At 41.6% G+C, this 13208-nt stretch overlaps 1 protein-coding gene across 1 annotated transcript; it reads left to right on the forward strand.

The window, feature by feature from the left end:
* Nucleotides 1–1705: 1705 nt before the first annotated feature.
* On the forward strand, nt 1706–12433 carry LOC124039568 (nucleobindin-2-like). The gene is made up of 13 exons (XM_046355679.1): nt 1706–1863; nt 3311–3448; nt 3758–3865; nt 4105–4237; nt 4917–5014; nt 6197–6382; nt 9167–9257; nt 9424–9482; nt 9672–9764; nt 9891–9980; nt 10121–10291; nt 10907–10967; nt 11177–12433. Exons 2-13 carry the CDS (start codon nt 3311–3313, stop codon nt 11287–11289), a joined length of 1341 nt encoding a protein of 446 aa, XP_046211635.1. The 5' UTR covers nt 1706–1863; the 3' UTR covers nt 11290–12433.
* The last annotated feature ends 775 nt before the right edge of the window (nt 12434–13208 follow it).

The following is a 13208-nucleotide window of genomic DNA, read 5'->3' on the forward strand; positions in this document are numbered from 1 at the left end:
ATCCGGTAAGCTCCGGTAAGCTTCCTATATTCATTTGAATGTGTTGCCAGTTGGAGAAGTTGCTTGAGCTGCGCTGAGAATGAGAAAAGTATGAAAGCCAACAGTCCAATATTTTAGAACACTACTGTGCATACATGTTTTGGACTATGATAAACCCTACTACAGATTCAACATCAAGAGTATTCTGTCGGGCTGCATCACCGCCTGGTACGGGAATTGCACCGCCCACCCGCAACCTACCCGCTCTCCAGGACATCTACAGCACCGGTGTTACAGGAAGGCTAAGAAGATCATCAAGGACCTTTAGCCACCCGAGCCACGGCCTGTTCACCCCGCTACCATCTAGAAGGCGGAGACAGGGTGTGTCAAAGCTGGGACCGAGAGGCAGCTTCTATCTCCAGGCCATCAGACTGTTAAACAGTCATCACTAGCCGGCTACCACCCAGTAATCTACCCTGCACCTCAGAGACTGCTGCCCTATGTACTGTACATAGAGTCATCGAACGCCATTCACTCAACTAATGTTTACATACCATTTTACCCACTTTATATGTACATACTGTATTCTAGTCAAAACTCATCCTTTATAAATACTGCTATACATATATTTTCTATTAATATACTGTCCATACTGTCAATACACACCATATTCTCAGAGTACTCTGTTCTCTTGGCCCTCCCACCCCTAGGGGGAATGTGCAGCCCAGTCTAAGCTCTTCTCTATCCTGGTACCCCAATGGTGGAACCAGCTTCCCCCTGACAGCAATCTTCCAAAAACAACTTAAAACCAACCTCTTTGAAGAGCATCTTAAATAATTCTACAGCCCCCCACCCCCCCCCCCTCGCACCACACCCTCTACCCCTCTGACCCCCACCCTGAAAAATTAAATTCAGAATGCCTTTGTAAACTAACACTCAGACAATACTTTTTTTCACACTTTACTAGCTCTGACTGTACTTACTGTGATGTGGTTTTCCCTCGTAGCATTTTATTTTTTTAAATGTTGGATTATGTGTGTATTGTTAATGTATTGTTAGTTATTACTGCACCGTTGGAGCTAGAAACATAAGCATTTTGATGCACCTATGTTAACATCTTCAAATATGTGTATGCAACCAATAAACTTTGATTTGATTTAATGCAACACACTTTGAAAAGCGGTGGTCTCCGACTTGACAAAAGTGATCCACTTGAATACGCCCATCGCCTACAAACGTGAACGTGGGTTTAATATATTCATACTAAACCATACTTGTTCTTGGTTCACACAGGTTTGCAAACGCCACGTACATTTAGCTTCATAGCACCTTGACCAACACGTTTGAGGAACAGTTTGACTGACACATCTTCTGTCCAACTGGCTGCCAATGCGACTATTTCACAAAGCGACGAGAATATTTCTACCCAATGAGGATAGTTGAGGCCACGTGGGGGCGTTACCATGGCAATTAGCCGGTAGGTTGATCTTACTACTAGGAAGAGTTGTCACTAGTTACCCCAGCCATAAAGTAAAAATTGGCATCGTAAAAAAAAAATGTTGTTGCTTTTTGGTCTTAATTTAAGGTTATGGTTAGACATAAGGTTAGCAGTGTGGTTAAGGTTAGGGTTTGGGTTGGCTTTAAATTCGGGATATCAAGAAGAAGGACTATATATATATATTTTTTTAAATAGGCGGGGTTTGGCATAATTGTGACTTTGTGGCTGTGATAACTAGTGATGACCACTAGGGTTAGGAAGAGACTCTGGCCGGTGTATAGTGCATGACAGCTGGAAACGGACTCCAGTCTTTTTAACGTTTGGATAAATTAACGTCTCAAAAGCGCAACGTGACAGACAATTACTTGAAAGGGGCAGCTGTCAAAGTAAGTTTCTGTTTCTCTTAGCTTTTAAATGACATTTATCATGCTATTATGGATAAATGACAGTTCAGTAACGTTAGTTGGACCAGTTGAGGGGAAATCATCCACAGCCTACTTGTTCGACACTTAAGTAGTTATTATGATGTTTCCGGTATTTCTTACACATATAGCCAGAACTCATTATTGTCAAGAATATTATCAGGAAAGACCCACAATATGGACCTGATCAAATTAGATAGCTAGATCACAGATGTAACAACAGGTTAAAAACTACTGGATGCTGCTGATGTGGTCGTGTCGTGAAGTAATACCTAAACAGGTTGACAAGGTTCTCTTTCAGGTGTTAAAGCCCAAGAGAAATGGGCCAAGTTCAGTTGCCAAACGTTGTCGATAGAAATGCCTTGAACAGAGTCGACATTTAATTACATTTTGTATTGAACCTTTATATAACTAGGCGAAGTCAGTTAAGAACAAATTCGTATTTACAATGGCGGCCAAACCCGGACGACGCTGGGCCAAATGTGCACCACCCTATGGAATTCCCAATCACGGCCAGATGTGATACAGCCTGGATTCGAACCAGGGACTGTAGTGGTGCCACTTGTACTGAGATGCAGTGCCTTAGACCGCACCACTCGGGACATGATGCCTTGTTCTACATGTCTGAGAGGCATTTTTGTTCTACATAAGATGTTTCTATCTGAATGTTCCAAAACGTTATGTCCTGCTGTTCTACATAACATATTTCTATCTGAACGTTCCAAAACGTTATGTCCTGCTGAACACACTCCCTGGTTTATCCCACAGACACGTGAGTGGCACAATCACCATAGTTTTCTTTTGGTGGGGAGGTTACTGTGGAGATTGAGATTAAACTAGTTTAACATTTTACTTGTCAACACATTGGTCAATAGGGAGGTGTGTGTGTGTGTGTGTGTGTGTGTGTGTGTGTGTGTGTGTGTGTGTGTGTGTGTGTGTGTGTGTGTGTGTGTGTGTGTGTGTGTGTGTGTGTGTGTGTTCACTGGTTGCAAAATCAATGGCCCATTTCCCAGGCCAGTGAGCTTACTGTAAGAAGGTGATGTTTGCAGTATAAACCTATTTGTTCTTATCACTATGAAACATTTAGGAATGTAATATACACTCTATACATAAAAAGCTCCATTGGCAACTGGCAATATCAATTACGTACATATAGGCTCAAACAGATGCTGTACATCTTGCCATTCTATGTCTGTGAAAAATAGATTAGTGTTATTTCATTTGACCAATTGTGAAATATGACATTTTTCTGTTTTATATTCAGCATGTTCTCATAGTTTCCCTTGAAGCAGCTGTTGTGTAGCCAATAAACCTTAGCCTGGTGATGTTTTCCTGTGTACTTTCCCTTGAAGCAGCTGTTGATGTAGCCACTTATTAACCTTAGGCTGGTGATGTTCTCCTGTGTACACAGATGTTGTGGAGTAAAGCCTTCTGCCGCTGCCCTGTGCTCGTCCTGAGCTTGTGGTTCTGTGTGGAAGCAGTGCCCATCGCTGTGGACAAGACTAAAGTGGAAACCCCAGAGCAGAAACTTGAGGCGCCACAGAGTGTGGTGTGTGTGTGTTGCAATACTTATGTGCAATTTGATGAAGAAGTGATAATGACTGTGTAGGAAGCAGATTGCCTTTTGAATACTTGACAAATGATATTTTGAGACTGGCTAAGGCTAGGCTATTTGAACGCATAAGAAAGAAGAAAGGCACTCTGAGCATCAATAATGTGTAAGAAAGAGGAAGGGCTGCAGGAAAAGGAAGGAGGTTTAGACCTAGGCCATATGAATCCAATGTGAACCTCTCCCCTTTCATCTCTGTCCCACTTACGCACTACAATGTGGATTTTGACCGTTTTTTGTTTGTTTCAGGACACTGGGCTTCACTATGACCGCTACCTCAGGGAAGTCATTGATTTCCTGGAGAAGGACCAGCATTTCAGAGAGAAGCTCCACAACACAGACATGGAGGACATTAAGGTACCCCAGCAGCTACAGCATTTGCAGGGTTGTGTTCATTAGGTACCAAACGGGGGGAAAAACAGAGAGGGACTACCCAGACTTGTCCAATAAGAAATACTCATTTTATTTTTCTGCTGCAAAATGTTTTCAACTGTTTGTTGCATGCCCTAATGAACGTGACCCCGTTGGCCTCCTGGTCGGTTTACATTTATTGTTATTGGTCACTCAAATCTCTGGTTGCGTATGTTTCTGAGCAGCAAGGCAAACTGGCCAAAGAGCTGGACTTTGTCGGCCATCACGTGAGGACCAAACTTGACGAGTTGAAGAGGCAGGAGGTGAACAGGCTACGGACGCTCATCAAAGCTAAACAAGACATTGAGGGAGGGCATGGTATGCTGGTCCTTTCCTGTCCAACTGGCATCCATCCTATCAGCAGTAACTTTTGTCCAATTGACAGGACATATGATGCAATCCACCACCAACATCCGAAGCTTGATGTAATCTGTCACATAGGGAAATGGAAGTGACTCGAGGCTATTGTGCAAGTAAATAGTGTCACATGTTGTGAAAATGTCCATGTTGACACATTTCGGAAGAGGGTTTGAGATACCACTAACAAGCATGGTCTTGCACACAAACAAGACCATGCTTATATTGGGACTGCCAGAAATACCTGGCTGCGGTCACCGCCAAAGCAAGAGTCAGTCATCAAAACAATCTCTCAACTGCCTGTGAATTCTTAGCCCAGTCTTTTAGCATTGCGCTACCATTGTCCAATATCCGCAATATTAATAACTCCTTGGTGTCCTCACCAAGTGACTAGTTTATTATTGTTACGAGAGGATAATAATGTACAATATTCTAGAGTAAAGTTCACTCTAATTTATTACAAACACAATTTATTACAATGATTGAATTGTGGATACATTTGAGCTATAACTATACAATTACCTCATCATATGAAGTAGGCACATACTTTTTGGCAGCAGTTGTCAGCAAGCAATTTCTAACCACTTAAATCGTACATAATTAGTTTCCCTCCTAATAGGAAACTTCTCTCCCCCCCCAGAAATGAACCACAAGGCGCTGCTCATGCAGTTTGAGTACATGAACCACATGAACCCACACACCTTCGAAGTGGAGGACCTGGATAAGCTTATTAAATCGGTAGGAATGTTGTTTATACACACACTACAACATGATGTAATGTTTAAAATGACCACACAATGGTTCTTGAAACCACCCTGCTCAGAACATATGGTGCATGGACCAAAATGATGCCAGGGTCCATACTCGAAAAGAGTTTAAAAGTGCACTTGCTGACAATGGCCTGACAGCTGAAATGTTTGCTCTGCACTTGATGCCTCATGAATGAATAAGCATAAAATAACTTTTAAACTCTTCTGAGCTAGGACATCCATTTTGAGCCAACAGCCCAAAGGGGTTATAGTCTTGAAGCTAACTTGTTGTTTGAATAGCAAATGTATTGGAAAGTTCATCCTGACCATGCACATGTGTTCTGTCTGGTGATGTTAGACCATGGAAAAATGTTTAGAGGACGACAGTGTCCCCAGGACATTTAAATGGTCGATTTGACCTATAGAGGTCTTTGAATGACCTTTTTTGTAAATGCTCCTCTTTATCCATGGTGAACAAATTAACGTTTTTGTTGCTATTAACAATCCTGAGCTTTCACTTGTAGATTTAATTACACAGAGGTAGTGAAGCATTCTGAGCTATTTGTCCTTTGTTGGTGAGAGCTGGCTTGCCAGAGGTAAAGGGCCAAATCAGCTTTGACAGTTGAGAGAGCCTGGGGTTGTGTGTGTGTGAACTAAACTTGAAAATTCAAGATTTCTCCTTGGTAAAGAAGGATGCAAACCTACTTCCTGTTTTTCTTGATATCTGAATTAAGACGATTTTTGCACATTTACACTCAACTAAAAGTGATTTCAGTTTGAGCTCTGACCTTTCCAGTGCCTAATGTGAATCCTTTGGTTGCGCGCTACTTCTAAGTGATGAGTCTGAAATCAGTGATGTTGCTATGTGAACTAATATCATTTGCACTTAAAACTAATCGTCAAGAGCATGTCACATCCTTTCTCAGTCTCTTCTATAATAGTCTCTATCCACACTTTTTTATTTGCTTGAAATCCATCCAGATCCATGGGTAACTAGCCTCTGACACAGAACTGTGGACTTAAATAGTATTATTTTTTTCTCAAACCCACATCTACCCAAATCTAAAGCATTTTCAGAGGTATCTAAGGTTAGGGGTTGACTTGAAATTGTCCTTTTGTTTTCATTTGTTCAGTTCTCATTCTCTCCTTTTCCTGGTTGATATTTATATAGGCTACCAGTGACCTGGAAAACTATGACAAGGATCGTCACGAGGAGTTTAAGAGGTACGAGATGATGAAGGAGCACAAGAGGAAGGAGCACCTGAAGAACCTCGACGAGGAGCAACGCAAGGACGAGGAACAGCACTACGAAGAGCTGAGGGAGAAACACGCAAACCATCCCAAAATCAACCACCCTGTAAGACATTTACCCTGCTACGATGACTAAACCCAAAGCTAAATACCATGCGAGACATTTACCTTGATACTGTAACTTAACCTAAATTCAACCACCCTGTAAGACTTTTACAATGATACCCAACATGATGGTTAGGCCTATTCCATCAACAATTGCGCCAATAAAATAGTTCCCACTGCCAATTTGTTGCATGAACCGTTTCACTGGCCCAAAATTATCCACCCATCAAGCATCATTTTGTTTAGTCAATATTTAGGGAAGTTTACAGACAATTTGCTGTTTCCATCAGGCTGTTTTATTCAACAGCTACTTTACTTGCTTAAAAAGGGTTGGACGGAAACATGATTACATTAACTAAACCCTAAATCAACCACCGTATTGGACATTTCAATCAAATGTATTTTTAAAGCTCTTTTTACGTCAGCTGATGTCACAAATTGCTGTACAGAAACCCAGTCTAAAAAAACTCCCTAGAAAGGCAGGAACCTAGGAAGAAACCTAGAGAGGAACCAGGCTCTGAGGGGTGGCCAGTCCTATTCTGGCTGTGCCGGGTGGAGATTATAACAGTACATGACCAAGATGTTCAAACGTTCATAGATGACCACCAGGGTCAAATCATAATAATCACAGTGGTTGTAGAAGGTGCAACAGGTCAGCACCTCAGGAGTAAATGTCAGTTGGCTTTTCATAGCCGATCAGTCGAAAAAAGCAAGTCCGGGACAAGGTAGCACGTCCGGTGAACAGGTCAGGGTTCCATAGTCGCAGGCAGAACAGTTGAAACTGGTACAGCAGCACAACCAGGTGGACTGGGGACGCGAGAAGTCATCAGGCGAGGTAGTCATGAGGCATGGTCTCAGGGCTCAGGTCCTCCGGGAGGGAAGAGGGAGAGAGAGCATACTTAAATTCACACAGGACACCGGATAAGACAGGAAAAATACTCCAGATATAACAGACTGACCCTAGCCCCCAGACAAACTATTGCAGCATAAATACTGGAGGCTGAGATTTTACAATGATACTATAACTAAACTCAAAATCAATCACCATGTAAGACATTTACCTTGACAATCAACCACCCTCTAAGATATTTCAGTGATATTAAACCCCAAATTACTGAACCCCAAATGAACTAGCCTGGTCTTCAATCTTTTTTGTTCTGTAGACCTATAGCCAACCATATGAGTTGGCTATAATGCAAAAACAGATCTAGGATAAGAATATAACTTTACCACCCTGTAGGAATTTACAGTGATACTAATCTAACAAAGACCCCATTACTGTATATGGGTTTTTCTATAAATAATGGGGCCAATGTGTGACATTGGGATAAACATTTTCAAAGTGGTTTGAAACCAAAAAAAATAAAAAATGATAACTCCACCTATACAACAACATAGGCTGAGGACTATACAGTGCCTTCAGAAAGTATTCCCACTTTCCACATATTGTTGTGCTAGAGCCTGAATTTAAAATTAATGACATTTTAGACTTTTTTGGTCACTGGCCTACACACAACACCCTATAATGTCAAAGTGGAATTTTTACAAATTACTATCAAAAATGAAAACGCTGAAATGTCTTGAGTCAATAACCCTTTGTTATGGCAAGCCTAAATACATTCAGGAGTAAACATTTGCTTAACAAGTCACATAATAAGTTGATGGAATCACTCTGTGCAAATGATATTGTTTAACATGATTTTTGAATGACTTCATCATCTCTGTACCCCACACATAAAAATAATTGTAAGGTCCCTCGGTTGAGCAGTGAATTTCAAACGCAGATCCAATCAAAGACCAGAGGTTTTCCAATGCCTCACAAAGAAGGGCACCTTATTGGATGGGTTAAAAAAAGCAGACATTGAATATCCCTTTGAGCATGGTGGATGTATTAATTACACTTTGGATGGTGTATCAATACACCCAGTCACTACAAAGATACAGGTGTCCTTCCTAACACAGTTGCCGGAGAAGAAGGAAACAGCTCAGGGATTTCACCATGAGGCCAATGGTGACTTTAAAAAGAGTTATATTTGAATGGCTGTTATAGGAGAACACTAAGGATCAAATAAAAAGTTATTATTATATATCACATCATATAATACAATTGGTGTCGACTTTAGTCATGCTTACATATGAGCCCATTCCCAACAGTGTAGAGTTAAAAAGTAAGACAAATGTCTGCTAAATCAAGGAATTTTTATTTGACCTTCATTTAACTAGGCAAGTCCGTTACGAACACATTCTTATTTTCAATGACTGCCTAGGAACAGTGGGCTAACTGCCTTGTTCAGGGGCAGGACGACAGATTTGTTTTTTTACCTTGTCAGCACGGGGATCCGATCTTGCAACCTTTCAGGTACTACGCTCTATCAACTTGGCTACCTGCCACCCCAAATAGTAACACAATAAAAAAACCTCCGAAGGCTATATGCAAGGAGAACCAGCAGCAGCGTGTGTGAAAGTGTGTGTGTGGTGTCAATATGCATGTGTATGTGTGTTTTGTGTGATTAAGCATATGTATACAGTTGAAGTCCATGATTCCATGTGTGTTGTTTCATAGTTTTGATGGCTTTACAAGTATTCTACAATGTAGAAAATAGTACAAATATAGAAAAACCCTGGAATGAGTAGGTGTGTCCAAACTTTTTACCGGTACTGTATAAAATGCTGATTATTATCAATAAGTTGTCCGGCGTAGGAAATCCTCACTGGTTCCCTAGTTTACACTGTATATGTGTATTTCTATAAACTGTACTAGTGAAGTGTGTGTGTGTGTGTGTAGGGCAGTCAGGACCAGCTGAAAGAGGTCTGGAAGGAGTCTGACGGTTTGGACCCAAATGACTTTGACCCCAAGACCTTCTTCAAACTCCACGGTAAAGTTCACACAAGTAGCCATTCACAGGTTCAAAAAAGCCTAAAATATTGTGTCATGTTCTCAAATTACACATCAATCACAATGGACCTTATTAAGAAATCATCAAATTAAGCACATTTTTTTCATTGAAGCCATTTTCCTTTTTACTCTTTTTTTTTTTGCAGACAACAACGGAGATGGCTACATTGATCAACAGGAGCTGGAAGCCCTGTTCACTAAAGAGGTGTGTGTGTGTGTGTGTGTGTGTGTGTGTGTGTGTGTGTGTGTGTGTGTGTGTGTGTGTGTGTGTGTGTGTGTGTGTGTGTGTGTGTGTGTGTGTGTGTGTGTGTGTGTGTGTGTGTGTGTGTGTGTGTGTGTGTGTGGTGTAACCAGAGCAGGCCCAGAGATGAAAAATGTGTTGTTTTTTTTGTAGCTGGAGAAGATGTACAGCCCTAATCTTGAAGAGGATGACATGACAGAGATGGAGGAGGAGCGACTGCGCATGAGGGAACACGTCATGAATGAGGTGAGCTGGCAGGAGGGATGGAGTATGATGGAGTCACTGAGTCATACAGACACACACACACAAAATCAACACTGCTTCTCCAGTCAACCTATTTGCTGATATTTCATTCCTTTCATCTGTACTCAGGTGGACACCAACAAGGATAGACTGGTCTCCCTGGATGAGTTCCTGATTTCCACAAACAAGAAAGAGTTCCAAGAGCCAGACAGCTGGGAGGTAAGGGACAGGCAACTACCGCCACCTCAGTGTGGTTTCCTGCTGAAGCCTGAAGTGGTCAAGAGGAACTGAATGCCATTGACCCTAATAATGGTGCTTCTACCCTCCACTCCTCTCTCTCCGCATCTTCTCCTCTCCAGACTCTGGAGCAGGCCCCAGCCTACACGGACGAGGAGATGAAGTTGTTTGAGGAGCAGCTGGCCCAGGAGGAGATCAACCTCAAGCAGAAGAATGTAGTTCTGCAGAAACAGAAAGAGGAGCTGGAAAGGCAGCAGGAGCAACTCGACGCCCAGAAAGCCGAGCTGCAGCAGGTAACCTAATACAGTACCTCATATCAATGTTAGCATTTATAAAATGTCAGAATAAACCGCTATTAACAGCTAACGTACCCTTTTGACACAAAATGCATCTGCAGTCCCATAGCAGACAAGCTTTGACACAGTAGCATTAAGTGCTCAGTATTACTTAATAAATAACTTAATAAATGACTCGTAATTTGACTTTTTTTTATTCTGTGACATTAGCTCACCCTAAACAAGAGAGCACATTTTAAGCTACAATTTGTCTATTGTAACTTTTTTTTTTTACAATAGACAAATTATAGCTTAATTAGAATGCGCTCTCTTTTGTCGTTACTATCTTGTCTCATCGCAAAAACACCCGTACGGGCTCGGGAGAGACGGTTGATAGTCATGATTCCTAGGCCAATTGTGCATCGCCCCACGGACCTCCCAGTCGCGGCCGGCTGCGACAGCCTGGGCGCGAACCCAGTCTCTGGTGGCACAGCTAGCGCTGCTTTGCAGTGCCCTAGACCTCTGAACCACCTGGGAGGCCTATTGTAACTTTTTTGAACTGGGTCTTCGCTCTCTTTTTATTTTTTCTTGGGGTCAAATAACATCTCCATCTCTTGTCTGTCTTGTCCTCAGGCGGTGGAACAAATGCAGATAATAAAATTTGAAAAAGCAAATGCGGCCGTTGAGGTCAAAGGTCAGTACAAGTTGCCTTCAGTAATAACATCCTCTATTATAGACTAGTATTGCCAACATGAATAATGACCATCAGTCGAATCCTAACTTCCTCGTAAGTTAAATTTTCACTTAGCCAAGCATTGATGTCAATGGAAGACGAAGTGAAAATTTGACTCGAGGAAGTTAGGATTTTCCCCTATCTGTTTCAAACACGATGATGTGCTTTAGATGGAGGAGCTACAGTAGCAGTGCCCCCTGGAAGTCAATCATTGCCAGTACTACCAGGAGACAGCCAACCTCTACCCCCGAGTCACCACCAAGACTTACCTGCACACTCTTAGCAGGCCCGGCAACTTTTTCTGTGTGTGTGTTTGTACGTGTGTGTGCGCTCATGTGTTTTTGTGTGCATACGTGTGTAAATGAATCTTGCAACGAATCCGTTTGAGTTAGTTTTAATGTGTTGTCGGCGCTCTACGGTCCCAGACGCACACATACAGTCCAACAATTTCCAGAGACCAGCTAAACCAATCAGAATGAAGCCTTAGATTTTGACCCACTTCCAGTCGTGACATTCCGGAGCTGGCAGGAACAGCCAGCACAACCAACGAGACTTGAAATAATTGCTGAACCAGGCATTTTGTAGACAATCCACTCTTTTGTTATTAGTTATTTTCCCTCTTGCCACAACCAGCACATGGTTTGATATGGGAAGTCATTTGGGATGATTGAAAAGAGGGTTTTGTTCCTGAATACGTGCAATGTTTTGTTTTCTACCTAGTTAGGTATGCTACCCTGTGGGATTATTTCTGTGGGGAAAGATTTGTTTACAATTCAAAATACATTTTGGTTAAATAGTTTACGGAGGTGGGTCAAATGAATGTCAATTATGATATGATATGCTGCTTGATAGTATGCTGTCATGATAAATAATGTAGAACCTTACCTGGAGATGGTTTACTCTGATAACCTTGCTGATTCATTCCTGATATTAATAATTGCCCATACAGATACATTAAGCTAGAGATGTAGTACAGAGATGCATTACACAGATACATACAGATACATTACTGTAGTACAGAGATGCATTACACAGATACATACAGAAACATTACTGTAGTACAGAGATGCATTACACAGATATATTACTGTAGTACACAGATACATTACTGTAGTACAGAGATATATTAAGGTACTGTAGTAATTTAATATTGGCCGAAAGAATGTTTACATGCCACAAACTGCTAATTGTTTTTGTGTAACAAAAATGCCCCATTTGATGTTGACTTAGAATGTTGTAAATTGTTTCATTGTGGGTGATAGGGACAATAGTGATAATGAGTCCTGAATGTGTCATTTATCTTCATTTCCAGTGTCTGTATTTCTGTGTGTGACCTTGTCTTTATTTGTGAGAATATATATTATGATCACAGTTTAGGACCAAATTCTATTGTGGGGATATAATAATAATAACAATAATATATTTCATTTGTATAGCGCTTTTCATTGCAGTGTTATCTCAAAGTTCTACATAGGCAAAAATAATGATACAAATTACTATTAAAAACCCATTAGAATCAAGACAGGAAATGGCAATAGTCAGCTAGGTGATAAAAGGACTTTCCAGATTAGCACTAAGAAAGGCCTGTTTTAAATTCTGATTGATGGTGCGGCTCTCAGATAGTCAATGAGAGAATTCCATAGGCGAGGGGCAATGGAGCAGAAGGCCCGGTCCTCCATAGTACGGAGAATTGTCTTCGGGACTTGAAGCAGTGGTGAGTTGCTGTGGTGTTAGCCAGTGGAGTTCAGCAAGAATGGGGGCGATGTGGGCTGACTTCCTGGTTCTAGACAAGACTATCTTGGAGAAATTGTGGCCCCCTGAACGGAGCGTTGCTATAGTCAAGCGGGGAGAGGATGGGTTTACCTGCGTCTGTCTTGGAGAGCGATGGCTTGAAAAGGGGGATATTTCTTAAATATGTTTTATATGGGCATCAAAGGACAATCAACTGGTTGCATTTCTGACTACAGTAGCCATTATCTTGACCACCCAATGTTTTACACACTGAAACACACACAGTACCCATCATTACATAAAGATATGCACTCAGTGGCCAGTTTCATGAGAATAGTTTGCTCCTACAGACAATGAGTCATGTGGCCGTTGCTTGATCTGTAAAGCAGGCAGACGGGCATCAAGGGATTCAGTTACTGTTAGATTGACCGTTAGAATGGGCAAAACGATTGACCTAAGAGATTTTGAGCA

This window comes from Oncorhynchus gorbuscha, linkage group LG01, assembly GCF_021184085.1.
Source record: "Oncorhynchus gorbuscha isolate QuinsamMale2020 ecotype Even-year linkage group LG01, OgorEven_v1.0, whole genome shotgun sequence".
NCBI classification, from domain to species: Eukaryota; Metazoa; Chordata; class Actinopteri; order Salmoniformes; family Salmonidae; genus Oncorhynchus; species Oncorhynchus gorbuscha.

What these genes read in the sequence shown, in the direction of transcription:
- LOC124039568 (XM_046355679.1), top strand. Translation starts at nt 3,311, where the DNA reads ATGTTGTGGAGTAAAGCCTTCTGCCGCTGCCCTGTGCTCGTCCTGAGC. An exon ending in TTGAGGCGCCACAGAGTGTG is followed by an intron (nt 3,449 to 3,757) that starts GTGTGTGTGTGT and finishes TGTTTGTTTCAG; the next exon opens with GACACTGGGCTTCACTATGA. An exon ending in AAGCCCTGTTCACTAAAGAG is followed by an intron (nt 9,483 to 9,671) that starts GTGTGTGTGTGT and finishes TTTTTTTTGTAG; the next exon opens with CTGGAGAAGATGTACAGCCC.